The sequence below is a fragment of the Vulpes vulpes genome, chromosome 9 (assembly GCF_048418805.1).
Source record: "Vulpes vulpes isolate BD-2025 chromosome 9, VulVul3, whole genome shotgun sequence".
In the NCBI taxonomy this organism is placed as follows: Eukaryota; Metazoa; Chordata; class Mammalia; order Carnivora; family Canidae; genus Vulpes; species Vulpes vulpes.
In genome coordinates, this window is record NC_132788.1 from 89,424,565 (window position 1) to 89,444,448 (window position 19,884).

The following is a 19,884-nucleotide window of genomic DNA, read 5'->3' on the forward strand; positions in this document are numbered from 1 at the left end:
AACTAGCCCTTTATCTGATACGTCAATTTGCAAATATCTTCTCCCATTCTGTAGGTTGTCTTTTAGTTTTGTTGACTGTATCCTTTGCTGTGCTCTTTATGTATTTTAAAGACACTTACAATCGTCATGATCTTCTTGATGAATTGATCCCTTTATGAGATGCCTCTATCTCTGGAAAAACTCCTTGTATTGAAGTTCCTTTTGTATGGTATTAATATAGTTACCCAACTTTTTGTTTTTAAACTATATTTATAACATCTTGCATTTTTATATGCAGTCTAACAATAGGTCTTTTAATTAAAATGTGTCCATTTGCATTTAATGCAATTAGAGATGTGGCTGGATTTAGGTCTACCATCTTATTGTTAGTTTTTGGTGAATCCCACATGTTCTTTGTTCTTTTCCTGCCTTACTTTGAATAATTGAGTATGATTACTACTTAACACTCAACTTTATCTCTTCTTTTGGCTTTTAGGATAACACTTTATTTTTTAAATCATTGCTCTAGAGATTCATATAGGCATCCTTAATTTATTATAGTCTACCATGAATTCTTAATATTTCACATATAATGTAAGAATATTACAATAATAAAGTTCCACTTAACTCTATCTTTTGTGCTATTGTTGTCATTTTTTAACATACTGTAGTCCCTACAATATTTTTATTACTTTCACTTTCATCATCTTTAAAGAAATTCAGAAAGGAAGAAAATTCTGTATTCATGTTTACCATTTTTGGTGTTCCTTATTTTTTAATATATTTTTAAAATCTGGCATTATTTTCTTTAGCCTGAAGAACTTCCTTTAACACTTTCTATAGTGCAGATTTGTTGGTGACCAATCATCTCTGATAATTTCTTTAATCATCTTAACTTTTTATTTATTTATTTTTATCTTTTTAGAAACATTTTACTAAATACAGATTTTAGTTTCTTCTTTCAGCTCTTGAAAGATGTCATTCCATTGTTCTACAGCTTACATCATATCTGAGAATAAGTCAGTGTATAATCTTATTTTTCCCCCCATATATAATTGTCCTTTCCTTTCTGGTTTCTTTGAAAATACTCCCGGGTCTTTATTCTCAGCAATTTGCATTTGATGGGTCTAGGTGCACTTCTCCTTGTGTTTCTACTACCTGAGGTTTGCTAAGCATCCTGGATGTTGAATTTATAGTTTTCAAAAAATTTTCAACATTTGGGCTATTATTTCTTTAAAAATTGTTTTATTCTCCAATCTGTCTTCTACTTCTAGGACTCCATTTTCACATCTCTCAGATTAATATTGTCCTTGGAGATCACGAAGTCTTCACTGATCATCTCTCTTTTCCTCCCAGTGTTCAATCTGTTTATTCCAGACATAGTATTGCCTCTATTTCTCTGCTGAGATTTGCAATCTGTTCCTTTAGTATATCCATCCTTTCCTTCAATTCATTAAACAGGTTTGTAGTAGCAATTTCAAAGTATTTGACTTCTAATTGCAACACTCCTGTCATCTCTCAATTTGTATCGACTTATCCACCCTTGATTCTGATCATGTTTTCCTGCTTCTTTTCATGTCCTGTGATTCTTAATGATGTGGAGAAACATTTGGGAGAACATCTGGATTTGGGTGTCTTCCTGTAATGGGTGTTGACTTTTGTTTTGGCAGGTATTTAATTAATTAGCCACTTAACCTGAGCCTTTCGAAGCTTGTTTTTAAGCTTTGTTAGGGCAGGTCTAGAGGAGTTCTTACTATAGAGCTAAAGAAGCCTCAACCCCTAAGGCCTGGCTTTTCTGAAGTCTCAATTGACTGTCCAATGTATTTATCAAGGTCAGTCCACTCCAGCTGATCAGAACCCCTGTGTTTCCCAGCATAGTGAGGTCTCCAGCAGCTCACAGATTTCTAGCAGCTGTTCTCCACCAAGTCTTGGTAGTTTCATAGCAGCTTAGAGTCAAAGATTTAAGAGGATCCCTAGTTAGATTTCCAAAGCCCCCTTCTCTGCACAGCCCTCTCCAGTACCCTGCTCTGAAAATTCCAGCTGCCTCAGCAGCCCACCCTCTGCTCTTTGCCTCCTCAGCAAAAGACTGCTGTCCTCTGCTGGGCTCTGCCTCCCTGGGCCTCAATTCTGAAAGGGTCTTCAGGCAGAAAACCAAGGCATTTGTGGGCTTACTTGATGTGTTTCCCTTCTCTTAGGGATCCCAATCCTGCACTGCCTATTTCCATCTCTGGGGGGGAAAGACTGCTTCATATATTTTGGCCAGTTTTCTAATGGTTTCTGGTAAAAGGTGGACTCTGCAACTGTTACTATGTTGTGGCTGGAAGCAGATTATAAACAGTCTAAATTGACCTCCCCATATCCAGTCTTGTATCTACCAGTCCATTCATATTGCAGCAGCCAGAGTGATTTTTACATGCAAATTTTTCCATTTTGTTAAGAAAACTTCCAAACATTCATAGAAGAATTATGCAGTACACACCAAATGCCTACCACCTAAATTTCACAATTAACATCTAGATTTTCTTTATTACCTTTCTATCCACCCTTCTATCCATTCACAAAGTCATCTTATTTTTTGATCCATTTCAAGGTAAGCTGAAGACATCATAACACAGAATTACCCTTATAAAATGCAAATATAAATCACATTCTTCCTGCTTCAAATTCATCAGTAGCTTTACCTTTCAGCTAATGACCAAAATCTATGATGTGATCTAGAATGACCTTTCTTGATCTGGGTTTTGCTGATCAGTCTTTTCTCTCCATCCTTCTTTCCTTGTTCCCTGGGTGCCTGCCCCCCTGGTTTTGCTCAGTTACTCCAACATCCTCTGCTCCTCCCTACTGTAGGGCCTTTGAGTGAGTTTTCCTTTGACTGGAATACCCTTCCTCAACTTCTCCCCCATCTTGCCTGGATATGATGGCTATTCGTGCATTTTCCCTTCTTCTAGGATGCTTCTCCTCAGCCCCTAGATATCAGCTGTGCCTTTTAAACACTCTCACAGCCCTACATACCTTTCTTTCAAAGAATTTACAGAAGTTTATAATTATAATCTTTGTCTCTCCCATTAGATACAAGCTTCATGAAGACAAAAACTAGGCTTTGTCTCATTATTAGAAACCCAATGTCTAGTAAGGTGCTTGGCAAATACATCGACTATTGTGTAGGCACTTAAAAATATTCATTAAATGAATAAGTCATTTTTTTTCCTTAAGAAGTGTAAGAAAGAGAAAAAGCATCTAGCAAGATTTTCTGATTCTTCTTTTTTTTTTTTTTTAGATTTTCTGATTCTTATTAGTCTGTTATATTGAACCCAACCAGCAGGTACAGGGTCAGTTCTTGATACTGCCCTCCAAGCACATTGCCCTAGTTCAGATGCTTGAGGAAGACAGTCATTCAAAAAGCCCTCCAGAGACAGGAAATCCATAATTTTTCAGTGCTCCTCTAGACAGCCAATCTAAATTCTCATAACACAGTGGCTCCATATCTTCATTTGATTCTCAGAGACACAGCTCTGAATACCAGAGTTTTGTTTTGTTTCAGAGGGAAAGCATTTTGATGGTACCTTATAGGATTTAAAACCAGACACTGCTCAGCACCTTACTCCATGCCTCTACCTACCTACGCGCTCCCATCTTATACACCACGGCAATAAGCATTACTCCCTTCTGCCTCCTGGGACCCAGGACAGTGGTCTTGTGGGGGAGGAGGATACTTGTGCCTTGGATGCATACATCTGTTGAAATAATAAAATGAAATTCCAAGAAGGGAACAACTGCTGGACTTTAATAAAGAAGAACTCCCTGTACTATGAACATACTGGCCTTTGTATGCCGAGCTGCCCGGCTATACCAATATTTGATCTCTGTGAGCAATTCTAACAGCCTGCAAAAGAACATCACACAGAAGGAAAAAAAAAAAACTGACAATAAGGTTGACAGTAGCAACTTAGGAGCAACCATCAATATGTTTCTCATAAGAAGTCAAATTATTAAGTTCATAAACATTCCTTTCATTGTACAGCAATTGTTAAGGCCACCAATCGAATAGGGAACACAGGAAAATTATGGCTTTAATTTTGGCCATTAAGTTTCCAGCAGCTTTATGAAGAGCTGGGTCTGTGGATGAAAGTAGTATAATGAATTCTCTTCCCCCAGGACTTGGGATCAAAGACTAAATAACCAAAAAAAAAAAAAAAGACTAAATAACCTGCCCTACAACACCAACGCCCACAACTACGTCTCCCCTTCTCTTAACTGCCCATCAACACAGCAGAGCACGGTGGAGGGAAGGCTGCCGAGGGAGCAGCTGTTCAGCCCAGAGCTCTCCATCAGCACAACTGAGGCCCAGGAGGAAATACGTGGCCAGAGGTGCCTCCTGGTCCTCAGCGGTCTTCGCTGTGCATTATAAAAAAGGAACTCAGTCAGGAACAGATGATAGCCACAGCTGACAAGTGAGAGAGCTCTGCTGAATCTGTTGCCGGTGCCTGGCTGCTGTCCACTGCTGTTGCCAGGGAAACAGGCGTCAGCTTGATGGAAACAAGGATCAGCGAAAACTTTCACTTACCTCGCTTCCCCTGATCCCCAACAGCCATTTCTATGGAAACAGTAGCTGCGAGCCAGTGGCAGAGAGGTTACCACTCACTTGCTAATGTCAGGTGTGGCTACCAGCCTGTGCACTTCAGGTACCGTGGTACCGACAGCACCAGGATCCAGCTGCCAGCTACCCCCAACAGCCTTTTTACTCTGCAACAAGAAAGTTCAGTGTTTAAAAGTATATAGAAATGTTTCGCTTGGTTCTTCATCAGAAAAAGGGAATTTAGCATTCTTCCATGGAAAGCTGAAGCGGGGCTCAATTCCTTGTTCTACCCAAGCCAAACCAGGTGAAGGCACTAAGAGAGCCCATGGCTCTTTCCCTCAATCCCCAACCCCACTCACATTACTTCTAAGCACAAGAAGAGAGACACCCAACTGTGTAGAAAAATCTTTCACATATTATATTAGCCTAACTCAAAAATAAAAGGACAAGCCCAGCTAAATCTGAGAGTTATTCTGCTGCCAGTGATCATTAAAGGGGTCTTTGTCTGCAATTCTGGCAGCATGATCACTAATTACAGGTAGAAAAAAAATTTTTTTAAGTTGTAAGATCTAAGAACCCTATACCCTCTTTTTTGTTTTTAGACTAGAGTTCGATGTGCCTTCTTAGTCTGGTCAGGAGACAGAATTAAGTCATGAATCAGTACAAGTTCATTCTGTAATACAGAAGCACCCAATCACACAGGCAGCCTGGTTATCCCATCATCTAACACCACTCCTTTCGATGTTGTAAGCAATTCAACTACTCTTCGAAGACGCAGGTATATCAGAGGAGTATGTATAGGAAAAAATTCTGGTGTTCATTTTCAATCAGCAGATGCTGGTAAAGTGTTGAATGAGAGCAAAATCTAATCCCAGTCATGAATAATTTATAAGAATGCCTCTTCCCAGAGGTTATGTCTCCACTTAGAAAGCATTCACCAGTGATACAACTACCATCTACCTGCTATGTTTTGCCTCCTGAGCCAATATTCAAGGAGAAGGAATCAGAGGCAACCTCTGACCTACCATGTCTTATATAATGGTGTGAATTTAAATGGACCTGGGTACAAATGATGCCCCAGGCCGATCCTGCTCTGTAAAATCCCAAAATAATATAGTCCCGAGTCCCCACCACTACCATTACCACCACCTTCCCTCCCCATTCTTTCCATATCTACAGTTGCACAGTCAAGTAGCCATGCCTTTGTGAGGCCCTGGGATTTGACGTAACTAGAATGGGGTATAAGAAGAGCCGAATAGTGAAACTCAGAATAATTCATTGGTTTGAAAATGGCCCTTGCTTTTCTAGAATGCTTCACCTCATCCATGTTCCCTCACAACTTGTGAAGATAAACAGGCCTCTAGTAATATAAAATTGGATTAATGATTTAAAAAGATACCTGTGATCTGGTAAATTAGAACTTACTGGGACACAGAGAACACAATTTAGAGATGAAGGACTTTGAACTTAGAGACATGGGCTGGGTTTATATTCAGTCTTAGGTCATAAAATCTGCTTTACAAAAAAACATTATCTTTTAACATACAAAGCCTGCTTTAAGAAAGTCTTTCAAATATTTTCCCTAAGATGTTGGCAAAACCAAAGCTTTGAATTCATAGGCGAGTTATAAATGATTTTAATCTAATCTTTAAAGCAGGCCCAGGAGGTGGTTTATGTAATATCTTTCAGTAATCACTGGCTTATGTCATTATATATACATGTGTGTATGCAATAAAACATTTAAAAATATTATATAACTTAAGAGTTTCCACTATGCAGGCCGATCTTGACCAATTATTATTAAAAAGACTGAGTTGATTAGATTTTTTTTTTTTTTTTTGCAACAAATCACGTTTTATATTCTCTCACTCAAGCCACCACGATAACAAGGAGCAGGCATGCTATGCTCCAGCTCATTGAATCCTCACACAACTCACATGGTTGGTATTTTAGCTCCATTGCACAGATGAGGAAAGTGAGGCTCAATGAGAATCAAGTCATTACTTTCCAACTCTAAAGCTGGTGTGATTAACCATGATGCTACAAAAATGCCATTCCCCTACTTTGTGGGAAAAAAAATTCACTGTCAGAGAGAACCTGAGTCACAAAGATTTAGAGCTGGAAAATACTTTGTGGCTGACAAAGAACCTCCATAGCTTCACCTTGGGGGGCACAGAGTTCAGTGTGAATGTGTATACAAGACTCATTTCTCTTGGTCGCTTCCTGGTAAATCCAGAAAATGGTATACTTTAATTTCCAAAGAACTCCTGTGTCTGTCCCCATTTGCCCAGAGAGGGGACTGGGAGGAGGTCCATGGATTTAGGATGAAGATGCATTCGATGAGTCAAATCCTTTACTTCTATGTTGTATATATAAGGTTGATATAAAGCCAGCCACCCTAGCAGGAAGGCTGCACAACGGGACCATCCCTACTTAAGAGACCAGGAGACCGAAGCTCAGGGTTACAAAGATAAGGCTCAGAGTTGGTGGGGGACACTGGCAGGATCAGAACCCAGGCCTTCGCATCCACCAGTCTCTTCTAGGGGGCCTCACCACAGGTACGCCTGGCATCAGGTGGGGCCTACAGGTGAAAAAGTGAATCCACTGCCCAGGACCACCACTTCCTCCCGCCCCGCACCCCCCAGGAATCTGGCAGTAATTCTAAAGAAACAAAGCGCCGAGCCACCAATTAGTTCTCTTATTCTATTTACTGACAAAAACCTCAAAAGGGACAAGGAGCTAAATGAACAATGTTAAAAGTAAAAAATTCATGAAACTTCTAAAAAAAAAAAAAAAACATAACCACCCACATGAGAAGAGACATAATCTGCCTGACTTATAAACTTAAATGACACATTCTTCCCAATCCTTGGTCATAACAGGATCATCTCCTCAATGACAGTGTAAAATTGCAGCACAAGCTACAGACATTCTTGGCTCCCCCTCCCCAAAGACCACCACCACCAGAGATAAAAGTCTTCATCTGTGTTCATGCTTGGCTACACAGGGTATACACTTCATAAACTTCATACTCACCTTGAGAAAAGATCTGTTGTAAAACCAAAGATTTTTCCAAAGCATCAATCTTAGAATGCTTTAAAAATGTACCAACACCAAATCAAGTGTGCAGGTTAAAATCAGTTCACGAATACAATAGGATGGCATGGCCACACACACAAAAAACGAAAAAGCCAAGGAGCAGAAACAAGTACTTCCAAGGGGTTAACAGACTTTAAAGACACACAAGCACCATTTAACGATTCTTCATCAGAAGGCAATAGCACAGTCTGAAGTTTCTAAAATGGGAGGCTTTTAATTCAGCGCTTTAAGGATTATATGTGCGCGGGTCTGAGAGTCCCTAAGGGGCCATGCAACACAAGTTGTCTTCCTTTTAACATTCAGTTCCCTAGAAAAAAACTGAAGAACTCTAAGACTAAGGCAAATTTTTAAAAAACTTAGCAAGAAAATGCATACGAATGACTCGCTTTGATTTTTTTGTTGCTTTGGGGGCCAGTTAAGGGGAAGGAAGTGCCAGAGGAGCTGGGAATTGTTCAGGGAGGTGGGAGCAGGCTCCTCATCGGTTCCCCCCTCCCGTAGATGCCTTATCGCCTTTCAAGATCCAGCTCACAGACATGCAGCCTACACAGCCCACAGCACACCTCTGCTCCAGCTTGGCCATCCTGCACTGCTTAACAGTCTCTCCACCAGACAAGGAGAGTCTGAGTCCAATGCCTCTGTGTCTTAGAATGCCGGCACCCCTGGTCTCTGGCCCAGAGCCAGCACACAACAGGCAATGCTAGCTGAACCAGCAGAGATGGCTGAAAGGCTCTGCTTTGCAGCCGTGGCTCTACTTTGCACCAAGTACCCTTCAGCACTGTGGCCTCACAGTGGAGCACCTTCCATGTGCAGCCCCCAGGAGCTGGGGCACAGCAGGAACGGACAGTGGAAATCACTGGGGAGTCTTGGATTTTATTTTTTCACATGCAATGTGTTCTCCCTCAGAAGGGATCTAAGTTTTGTTTTCATATAAAAATGCTTTTGAATTACTTATTATTTTCCCTAAAATATATCCCAGTAAACTGGTTGTCCCATGGAGGTCAATATTTAATGCCCGCCATTCTACTAAGGAGCCCCTCCTCCCATATTTTTCTTTCTCCCGTCTTGAGCTGCTTCATCACGCCGGGGCGATGGCTCCTGTGCCGGGAAGCCTGGAGATAAGGCATGTCACTGGCACTGTTAAAATTAGCAGTTTCCATGGCCTCAGTCAGTTTGGTTGAACTTGGGAGACATGGGGCGCCAAGGAATGCACAACAGAATTGCTGTTAACCTTGTACAGGCCATTCCTGAGGCAAAATCGACACCATGCTGCTTCTCCAGGGATAAATTCCACCCTTACAAGCCCAACACTAACCTAAGGCCACAGAGACTGATCAGGATGAAAGCACTCTTCTTCACACAGGGGCTTGCAGAGCCATTCATCTGTAGATGGAAGCTGTGTGTGTGTGGGGGGGGGGGGTTTGATGCTGTCACCTCATCCCAGCCCCACCTGCCTCACTGGGGGCATGGGCTCCAGGGCCATCACTAGAGACGGGCTTCCCACAACAGTTTTACATCTGTGATGTAAAAGTGAGCACACTCGGTCAAGGAGAACCCCAAATACGTTACCCCCTGAAAACATCAGGGCAGTTTAGAGGGCAGACCAGGAAGGGGAGCAGAGATGGAGAAGGAGCTGTGCTCTCTGCTCTGGCAAAGGCAGTGCGTGGACCAATGCGATATAGGGCTCTTTGCTGACTCAGCATTCCATGAAGGTGTCACCCCTCCTCCCCCATCCTGAGACACAGACTTGGAAAGAGGAAGATAAAGGTGAGGATTTGCCCATGTGGACTCAAGTGTACCACCAGTAAGTACTTCCTGAGGAAGTGTGAGCACAGTGGGTGACAAAGGCTCCTGTGGGGAGATGGGCAACCCTGGCTTCCAGCTGGGGTGCTTGTCCACCAGCAGTGGTTAAGTTCTGGAACAGCTTCTGGGAGAGCCCAGGCAGCCCCTTCTTCCTTCTCAGGGTGCTCCCCTTTCTGGATGTCTGTGGGTGGTGAGGACACAGAGCCACCTCAGGGGCCTGGGATGGCATCTCTAAGAACAGGCAGGGCACAGCTGAGAAACACCAGGATCCCCTGCCCGAGTCAGCCTCCACTCTACGGAGAATCTTCTCTATGGAGAAGATGGACCACTCTATGGTCATCCAAGGAGTGGAGGCAGCGAAGTGAAATTTCAAAAACAGTGACTGAGTGAGCAGAATGATAAGGCCGTAGGAAGTGCATATGAAAAAGCTGGTTGTTTCTCTGCATTAAAGATTCCACAAGTTGAGACTAATCATGAATTAGAGGGACAATCCTCACAATGACAGTAGCAGAAAACCAAGCAAATAAATGACTTGAAGGATGTAAGATTTTGAAGTTGTTCAGTATTTATGTGCTAATCTGGGTTTATACCTCCTTCTCCATAAAATCTGAAACACTCTGGAAACATTTGCAACACACTGTGGGTAACACAAAAAGGCCAGGTTATATACTAATGGGAACAAAGCCACAAAAGACAAAGACCCTCTCCTGAGGACACCGAGGCTGGGACTCCCTTCACTCATTGTAATCCACTTCTGCACATGGCCACACTAACACACCTGGACTCAGGGAAATGTTTTCATTAAATAACATTTGGCAAGCGTCAGCAACACAGAATCTCACAGACAAGATACAGGCAGAGAGAATCACAGTTCAATCCAAAGCAACACACAGAAGGGACATCAGAGTCCACACGCATGCAGAGAAGCCGCAGGGAGCAGCTGGGGGACACGCAGAGCCGCCCCACGCGTGGCAGCAGCAGAATGTGCAACGTGGATCTGACTGCTTACCCGCTAAGGACACCAAGAACCAGGTTAAGGACGAAAAATGAGCCAAGGATGATCAGACTAACAAAATACACCCATGGCCATTCCCATCCTATCGCATCATTTACCTGTAAAATGTAAGGAGATCAGTTATCAGTTATCCATTTACTAAAGAGCAGAGCCCCAGGAGCAGCTGCCAGACCACACAGACTACTGCTCTTAGGACAGGGACCCCAGCTAGGACCTTTCACCTTTTGTCTGCAGGTAAGGACAAGTTCTGGTGCTGAAATCTACAAACCTGGCCCACCAAGTGTCAGCCAGGATCAGCTCGCTTAGCTACTGTTTTGTACCAATTAATCTGCATATTTGGATCCAGACCAATAAGGCAATTATAAATGTATCTCATTTTAGGACAGACAAAAGGGCAAGCAATGGAATCTCTTTAAATTCCAAGCAACAACGCTGATTAGTTTCTGGTCAATAACCTTTCCATAGCTTTCTTTCATAAAGGTTGGTGAAATTCCAGAAAGCATCTTGATTTGGGAAGCCTCAGCAGAAGAGAAAGCATCTCGGAGGACACAGAACATGTTTGGCACCCATCCGGCTGCCCTCCCCTCCTCAATCTAGCAAAACCTGTGTGGTCTTGGCAACTGTCCTTAGGACTCTGCTTTCAAGATGAAAGAGGTGTAGCTTACCCGCTCAATACACCAAGTACAAGATTTAGTACGAAAAATGACCCAAAGATGACGAGACTGACAAAATACACCCAGGGCAATTCAAATCCCATAGCATCATTCATCTGCAAGAAATGAGATGGTCTCATAGGAGCAGGTTAATAAGAGGATCTAATAAAGAGAGAGGTGACATTAGAGACAGCATTCAATATATTGAATTAAACATTTACTTAGATTTGAATCAGAGACAACAGTAGCCAAGGTACATTCACTATATATTCCCAACGCACGCACGCGCGCGCATGTGCACACACACACACACACACACACACACTCACACAAACACCCATGAAGAGTCATCAAAGCTTTGGGGGCAAATAATAGCAGACTTTGACACAGGCAGGGCAATCAGCTGGGATCTGGCTTAATGGAAAGTCTTGGATGATGGACTTTCAGACTAGATCTTGGTAGATCTATTCTAAGCTAATGCTTAGCTAAAAAGTATTTCCTACTCAAGTTGTTAAAACTTTTTGCTTTTATCATTTGTGATGGTGGAAAAGTCTTACAGAGACAAACTTACAACATTTGACACTATCAATTCTTTCCCTTAAAAAAAGAACACCTTAAAGTAATAAATTTCTATTGGAAACCAACCCATCCAAAGAACCTGACCCACCTAAAATCTATATTATCTGTAATCAGTGAGTATAAGCACAACTAAATTAACACAAAGAAGAAAGTGTTCAGAAGTCAACTAGGTGACACACATTCAAGGGTGCTTTTGGGAATGAAATTTTTGCCACCTGCACCCAAGGAAGGACCCAGGATAAAGAAAGAAGCTTTTATCCCCACACCTAGCTTTGACCTAGATGACCCACCCAGGAGAGTTGACTCCAGCTGTGAGCTGACCAAGACTAGGTAAAAGAGTCCAGAGGAACCCTGTGCCACTTTTTCTAAAAGAGTCAGACATGGCCTTTGGGGTAGACCCTCACAGGGAAGGTTTGGTCATAAGCAGCTTTCATGTGGGAGCAAACCAGTGCTTCAAGGTTCATGGCTAGATGGTATTTTCCAGCAGCACGTGTAAGTGTTAAATTTTGTTAAATTACAAAAGGCAAACACTTCTCCCAGGAAGGAGGCATTAAGGACCAGTTTGGGGACAGAATGAATGGCTGCAGGTCTGACTTTGCTTGGAACACCCATAATCTTGGCCAACAGAACTATACATAGTCTGTGAGAGTTCTTGTAAGCCCCTTCGGCCTTCAAGCATATGACTTCCTCCATGTTACCCGGCTTTGGATTTTAGCTTTACAGAATGAAGTGTGTGCATTTCACTATGTTTGCTGCATGCAGAAGCCAAACAGGAAAAGAGAACATTAAAAAAAAAAAAAAAAAAAAAAGATCTAACATCTGTTGCTGAAGTCTAGGGAGAGGGCATTAAATCCCTTATGAAACACCTGTTTGGCCACATGAAAATTGATGTGCTTAATAGAACTCATATCAGTCTGCACATCTCACATTGGCAATTAGAGTAATGAATGAACCAGGGCCGTGGCTGCAATTGTTGATCGAATTAAGCTGGATAAACTAATTTCAGCAGGAAGGCAGAGGGTAATTCTTCCAAAGCAATGAAACCACTAAACTTATTTAAAAACCCATGTGTGGAGGAGAAGAACCAGGCTGCCTGGTGTAGTGGCCAGAGCCTGGCCTGGAGTCAGGACCTTCCATAGAGACCTCTCTTTGGACCTGTCTCTTCTAGGTTGGAGCAGTGCAGATAGAAGGGGAGTGTGTGCTCATGGTGTGAGGAAGGATGTTCAAAGTCCAACACTCCCATCAGTAGGCCTCACTCTTGTACTGCCCTGGTGTGAGGTGACCCATCCTGGACCCAGCTGTGAGCTGACCAGGATGTGGTGAAAGGGCTGGTCAGCGGCCAAGCCAACCACTTTACCACTCCTCATTCAGGCCTCAGTCTGTTGTTGCACAGAATGTTCTAGGAACAGCAGTCTGTTCCACTTGGGAGGGCACTTAAAAATTAAAGCAGCTTTCGATCTCAGGAATAGGTGTTTGACAGATTCACAATTACTTGGATCAGAAATATCAACTGGAATGACAGCTGGGGGCTGGAGGGAAAGCCGCAGAAGATTATCTCTAACTCCACAGAAGGTGGGAAAAGAAACAAAACTTAAAGCTCTAAGGGCCAGTCCTTCTCCAAACTTCTCAACCCAAGTCTCTTATCAGAGGCCAATATTTCTCAGACCTCACCAAATACATGGGAGAAGTCAGAACTGGCGAGCTGTCCCCCAAAATACCCAAATGACAATAAAGGCTCTGCTGGGAATTTTGTCTGCATGGTCTTTATCAACAATGAAAAAAATCAACATGACCTGCAGCATTTCAATTTAGATTCATTCTTAAAAGTTTCATATCAAACTCATCATGTGGTGTCACCTGGTACCTAGAAAATAATATTCTATTTAGTTTCTTTTTTTTCCCCTCATTTCAAAGGCTGAGATGCACATTCTTGTCTCCAATTACAGAACAACCTAAAGCTTTTTGTTATTTTCTAACTGGTGAAGAACACTACTGGAAACTTGGTAATACTGGTTGGAGTAAGAGAAAGGCAGGCTCTTGGCCAACGAGAGAGAAATTTCCTAGGTGTCTTGAATGAAGCAGATCGTCAGTTTGACCATGAGAACTTTACACTGGAGTCTGGCAGCCAGCACCTTCATAGGCATGTTCACTGAGGAAGGAGCGTGGCGGCAAGGCAAGGGATCATAAATGATTTATGTGTGAGTCGCTCTCTCCTTAAACCAATGCTATTTTAATTTCCTATTTTTTAAAATATTTCCTCTGAGTTGAAGAACTGGTTTAGGTAGTCTAACTGTGCATCTTGCAGATAAGAAAATTAAAGCCCAGAGAGTTGTGGAGACCTATCCAAGATCATGCACCCAGCCCTATCCAGCCTTCATGTTCTTCCCTTGCCCTATACCCTGCTGCCTCCAGAGACAACAAATATATGTGGGTGAGGAGGCACTGTAATTATGCTTATAGAATGAACTTTATAACAGAGCTCTATAAGGACTTTTTCCCCACCAGAAACTGATAATCCCACTCCCACACATCCAAATAGTTCTAAGTATGTCCTTCTTGCATATTGGGCTCACTTGTACTTTTCTCAAGACCTAGCCAGGCCTTTGCCAGAAATTCTTGAGAACCAAGGCATCAGTGAGCTTGAGAACAATGACCAAATATAAGCTTGACAAGATGCTAAGTAATCCCTGGCAAAGACTTTGTCCACCATATACAAACATCTAGATGATTGCTTGCAATCAATATTTACAATCTAATCTCTTTAGTTGTCTCTCAAGATATTTCCTTTACACCTTATTGTGAATAAAAATTGATATTTAAATATGGCCCTTCTACATTGAGGCAATGGGATTATACCATGAGGAGTAAGGGTAACTAGTATTTGTTAAGCACTTGCTCTGTGCCGGTCAAGGATGTTCTGTTCTGGAACACAGTTGCGTACCTTCCATCTGACCATGGCCCATTAAATATTAAAAATGGTTTGGTACCTTGGCTCTTGTCTTTCTGATGAGTTAATAAATATAATCAACAAGCAATGAAAAACCACCTGATGTGTTTCAGAGGATAAGATCTGTTAACTGTTTGGAAGATTACTTAGCTGCCCTCTAGTGTTCTAGAATGGTTCACAAACCTCTGACAGAGAATGCCAAGGAAAGTGTGCTGGGTTCAGTCTAGAGCAGGGGTCACCAAACTATGACCTGTGGGCCAAACCCAGCCCATCATCTGCTTTTGCACAGCCCTTGAGCTAAAAGTAGCTTTTTCATTTTTAAATAGCTAGGAAGAAAAAATCAAAACATTTCATGACACATGAATGTTATACAAAGCTCAAAGTTCAGTGTTTAGAAATAAAATTTTAATGAACAGAGCCACACCCATTTGTTTACATGTGGCCTATGGCTGCTTCTGAGCAACATGGGCAGGCAGAGGGCAGAACTGCGTCCTTGTGACAGTGATATTATGGTCTGCAAGGCCAAATATATTTACCATGTCGCCCCTTATAGGTCTATAGATCCCTGATCAAGAACCATGACTACCAGCTGGAGGACTCTGGGGATGTTCACTGGGTCTCTCTATACACACATTTGGTCTTCAAAATCCCAGTCCTTCTAAGAAAGGGATATAGACTGGGATAATGTTGATAAATTACTTGAGTTCCTCCATCAGAATAAAGATGCCCTGTAATTCACAGAGAATATAATTATTATATTGTCAAATTATTAACTCTGTGATTGTCGTATTAACAATAGAGATGATAATTATACAATCCTAGGTGATACTTAAAGGTTCAGAGGAAAGCAATGGAAACTTTGATTTCTGGGTGCATGGAATTTTCTCTCCTTTAATCACACACTCACAGTTTTCACTTGCTTGACAACAGGAAAATTGTCATGAGAGAATCCATGTGCAAAAATTTAACAAAGTATAAAACTGTGTATTAGTCAAGGCATGTTGGATCAGCAGTGGACAGTTGACTCTGACAGAACAACAGAGCTGAAAGGAGTCATATTTTTTTAAAAAAGTCAAAATATTGTTCCTGTCCCATTTGGGGCGGGGGGCAGGGACCAAAGTTTGGCTATTTGGATAAATCTTTTCTATTTATCAGAAATTTCAAGGCAAGACTGGAATTGAGATTAATCTAACGAGGATTTGCAACTTTGAAAATAATACTGACAATGAATGCTTTATCTGATTTGAAGGTCCCCTTGCCATAGGCATGGTCTTGGTTCATCCAAAATAATTTCCCTCCTTCTTCCTCTTCCTGAAAGGCATCATCTTATGGATGTAAATAACAGTCATGCATACCCACACAGACACAGACACACACATACACATACATACACACACACACACACACACACACACACACACTTTCTCTCTCTTTCCTAGGACAACAAGAAAAAGAAAAGAAAGAGAGAGAAGCAAGATACAACATGTTGGTGATGCTCAAAACTTTTTACCAAATTAGGCTCACACTTTGGGGAAGAAAATAAAACATACCTTTTTGCCTAATTGAATACATAAGGACTTCTAGAATCCTATAAACACGGTGTTCAATGGTGAAGGGAAGCAAAAACCTACATATAACCACTGTGTGCCAGGTTCTCTGAAGGTATAAAGGAATATGGAACCCTAGAAAGAGTTTAAAATTTAGATACTGCCAGAAGCTACTTCTCAATTTGTAGGCCTTCTAACTAAAGACTGCCCATTCATGAAGTACTTTATCACTAATTGCCTTTTAATGAATCATTATTGGAATCCTGATTAATCTCATGTGAACTTGGGTTTAGGCTTAAGATCTACATGTCAGCTGTTTTTCTTGGCAATCTGTGCCAGGGAAAATAATTTCTAAATTTCTGTGAGCTTTTTCAGATTCTATCAAATAAATAAGCAAACAACCTCAGCTCTGGGAAATAGCTGTTAAGATACTTTTGTTCTTCTTTTATAGCAAATCCTTCTGGTTCTTTTGGGAACAAGAATAACCAGACCTTAGCCATAGAAAAGGCGTTCTTCCGTTTTCACTGCAGGTTGGATGGATCCACCAGCCCTGGAAGTTTGATGTGCCTTTCCTACCCTCTCTGAAAGACTTCTATAGTTCCAAAGAAAAAGGAAGAGAGACATAGGGGGCTTGTGCTGGGCTGATTTATGGTATTGCTGAAGATGCAAAAGGGAAATAGTATAATATGGGGAAATCCATTTTGGCCTGAAGGTTGTACTAAGTTCATGGAAAGCATGAAAGGGATCCAATTTCTTCTGTTTAGGATCTGATAAAGCAAGCTACCTTTATGTAAAAAAATATAAAAATAAAAAATAAATCAAGCTCATGGAAGTCCAGGAGCATCTTAACCTGAAAAATAACCCCTGGCTCTCTAAGAATTTAATTCAGAACAGTCCTGACTTTGGGAGTTCCTCTAAAGGATTCGTGGGCACACTGAGCAGCATGTCCCCAGGCAGACAGCGGCTTTCTGGAGTGGAAACTAAGGCTAAGTGGAAACTAAGGAAAGAGGGGTCATCTCACTGAGGAGAGGGTCTGCTTCCCTTCCCAAGAACTGACTAACAGGGTTTCTTTTTCAGCTAACTCTTCAATGGTTCTAGCGAATGAAACACTCTATCAACAAAAGAACACTCCACACACGCTGTCCCCCTGCTGCTTACCCAGTAGAGCACATCTGTCCAGCCCTCCATGGTGATGCACTGGAACACGGTGAGCATGGCAAAGGCAAAATTATCAAAATTGGTGATGCCTCCATTTGGGCCAACCCAGCCACTCCTACACTCCGTGCCATTGGTGGCACACTGGCGTCCATTCCCTGAGAACGCACATGGCGCTGGGTCCTCTTCAGCTATGATATCTGCAAACAGAGCACACAGGCTTCACCACCCCAGACATGAACACCAGGAAGCCCGAAGCCAATGGAAGTGTAGTGCCCTCGCCAGAGCTCAGAACACCTGCCTCCTATCTATGCTGTCAGACTCCCACTTGACCCTCAAGGTCCACTTCAAAGACTCCCTCCTCGGTGGCATATGCCATTTCTGCACTCAGAATCCACGGCTCTCTCCTCTACCCTGTCTCTACAGCACCTTTCTTCAGTGTACAGAGAACGATGGTAGTGATTCCCCTCATGTTCTAGTTTTGGGGATACTTTATCTTATGTGCCAGGATGCATTACATAGGAAATCAGGATAGAAGAGATTAAATCCTCATTTATTCTGAACATAATTCATGCTAAGAACTGGCTGGTTCTTACTGGTATATTTGGCTCTTCCACACCCCCCCCCCCCATTTTGCTTTAGATTTTCCCAAAACCACAGAAGTTACTTTGGAGAAAATTAAATTTTTAAGTTACATTAGCTACCGTTTTCATTACTCACCTGAGTCAGCAAAAAAACAGGTTTTGTGCATTTTTCCAATAAAAAGTTCCAATCCTATAATAGCATAGATTATGATTACAAATAATACCAAAAGGGCTATGTGAAGGAGGGGGACCATGGCTTTTATAATGGAGTTCAGGACAACTTGTAAACCTAGGAGAGAGAGAAATAAGTTTGTGAGCCAGGGAGACATGTCACAGATACATACATATACATAATGTAATTCCTGATGATGCCTTGATGCCTGCCTCATGTATGACACACAGTAATAAAACTCAGAGATATTTAACATTAAATTAATATTAAACCTGGATAAGTTAAAGAAGAATCTAAAAGACCATCTAATCCAATTGCATCACTCAACAGATGAAAAAACTAAGGCCCAGAGAGAGGACTGCCCAATCTCCAAGTCAGTTATTCATTCACGTTTGTTTACCCATTCAAAGGAATTCCTTGAACAGCAACCATGTGGCAAGCGTAAAATTTAGTGCTTTGGGGAATATGAAGATGTATTACATAAAGTACCTTCTCTCAAAGAAGCATATTCTAGAAGGGGAGGTAAGAATGAAACACACATCCCTCTAGGGTAGCACACAGATGCTATAGGAGTAATATCAAACAGTGAAAATTAAAGAGGGATGGATGAAGGACATCACTTCTGAGTGGGGTAAGACAGAGGACTGGGCAACAGCCCCCTCTCGTTAGGGCCTAAAGGTGGGAGAGGATGGATTGGCGCAGGGAGCCCTGGGAGATGAGCCACTCTGGCCAGAGGGAAGAGCACCAGGAGCACGGAGGGAAACTAGGCAATGTGGGCCGGGCACCAGTGAGTTTTGGCTGGTGGTCACACAGTGGAAAGAAGATCCAGAAAGGAAAGCAGATTGCAGCTGGGTAGCTCTGGGTATTAAATTTGGATTACAGGGCTGGATTCTTAGCTCATCTGCAAGAGGCAGCCTCTTTTGAAAGATGGACAAGACAGCAAGAGGCGAGGCTGGCAGAGCGGTATCTGGGGAGCGCTGGGCTCCAGGCAGGACAGCCTGAGGATAGGGATGAATCAGCAACAGAGTTTGAGGGAGGAGAAGGTACCCATGGAGGCAGGGTATTGAGGCAAACCCCTGTGCCTAAACAAAAACAAGGATGTGGAAAGGAGATTCCCCTGGAACAAGGGAGGTAGAAGGGCAAGAGCCACTTGGCACCCAGGAAGTTTAATCATGGGCTCAGCATTAAGGGGGAAGTGTCCTGCAGCAGGGACATGGACTTGAGGGATGGTGGTGGGGCGCGAACACCTGGAAGCCACGGTACAGGAGAGGAGTGAAATCATGGAAAGAGGGTTGGTGAGGCAACACTCAGGTTAGGAGTGGGTGGGCGGAAACAGCAGACTATGGATGAGTGGTCAGAAAGAAACCAGAACCCACATTGCAGCCAGGCTTCTGGAATCCTGGCTTTAGCATCCACGTTCTTCTCCCCAACCCCGTGAGCACAGCTGCTGCTCTGTGAGGTTCACGTTTTCCCCATTCTGCCCTTTCTTCCCCTTCCTCTCCCCGCCCTCTCTCCTCCTTCACAGAGCTCTTTTATAGTATCTTTCTCCCTCTCCCAATACATATTCCAAGAATGAGAGTGTAAGAAGCCAGGATGCTAGAGGTGAATAAGACAGAAGTCAGAACACACCAAGCAAAGAGAAAAATAGTCCTTAGCAATTGTAATTAAGATATTTAACTGTTCAAATGGTTTTAGGAAAAAAATGATTAATAGGATGACTTTTAATGTTTTCACCTTTTATCAGGAATTAGATGAAAAGAAGTATCTGCTCTCATGGA

The 19,884-nt window shown here is 42.3% G+C and overlaps 1 protein-coding gene across 12 annotated transcripts in view; it reads right to left on the bottom strand.

The window, feature by feature from the left end:
- CACNA1D (calcium voltage-gated channel subunit alpha1 D) overlaps positions 1-19,884 on the bottom strand; it is a 300,511-nt gene that overhangs the window by 123,996 nt on the left and 156,631 nt on the right. For 9 of the 12 annotated variants that reach the window (XM_072720761.1, XM_025986349.2, XM_072720759.1 and 6 more), the window contains exons 6-8: positions 18,071-18,223; positions 17,354-17,550; positions 10,464-10,567 (exon numbers count right to left, since the gene is read on the bottom strand). In XM_072720761.1, coding sequence (XP_072576862.1) covers positions 10,464-10,567; positions 17,354-17,550; positions 18,071-18,223 — 454 coding nt within the window. Of the gene's footprint in view, positions 1-10,463; positions 10,568-11,134; positions 11,239-17,353; positions 17,551-18,070; positions 18,224-19,884 lie in introns of all 12 variants that reach the window. The other 3 variants (XM_025986356.2, XM_072720760.1, XM_025986344.2) reach the window with 1 other exon arrangement.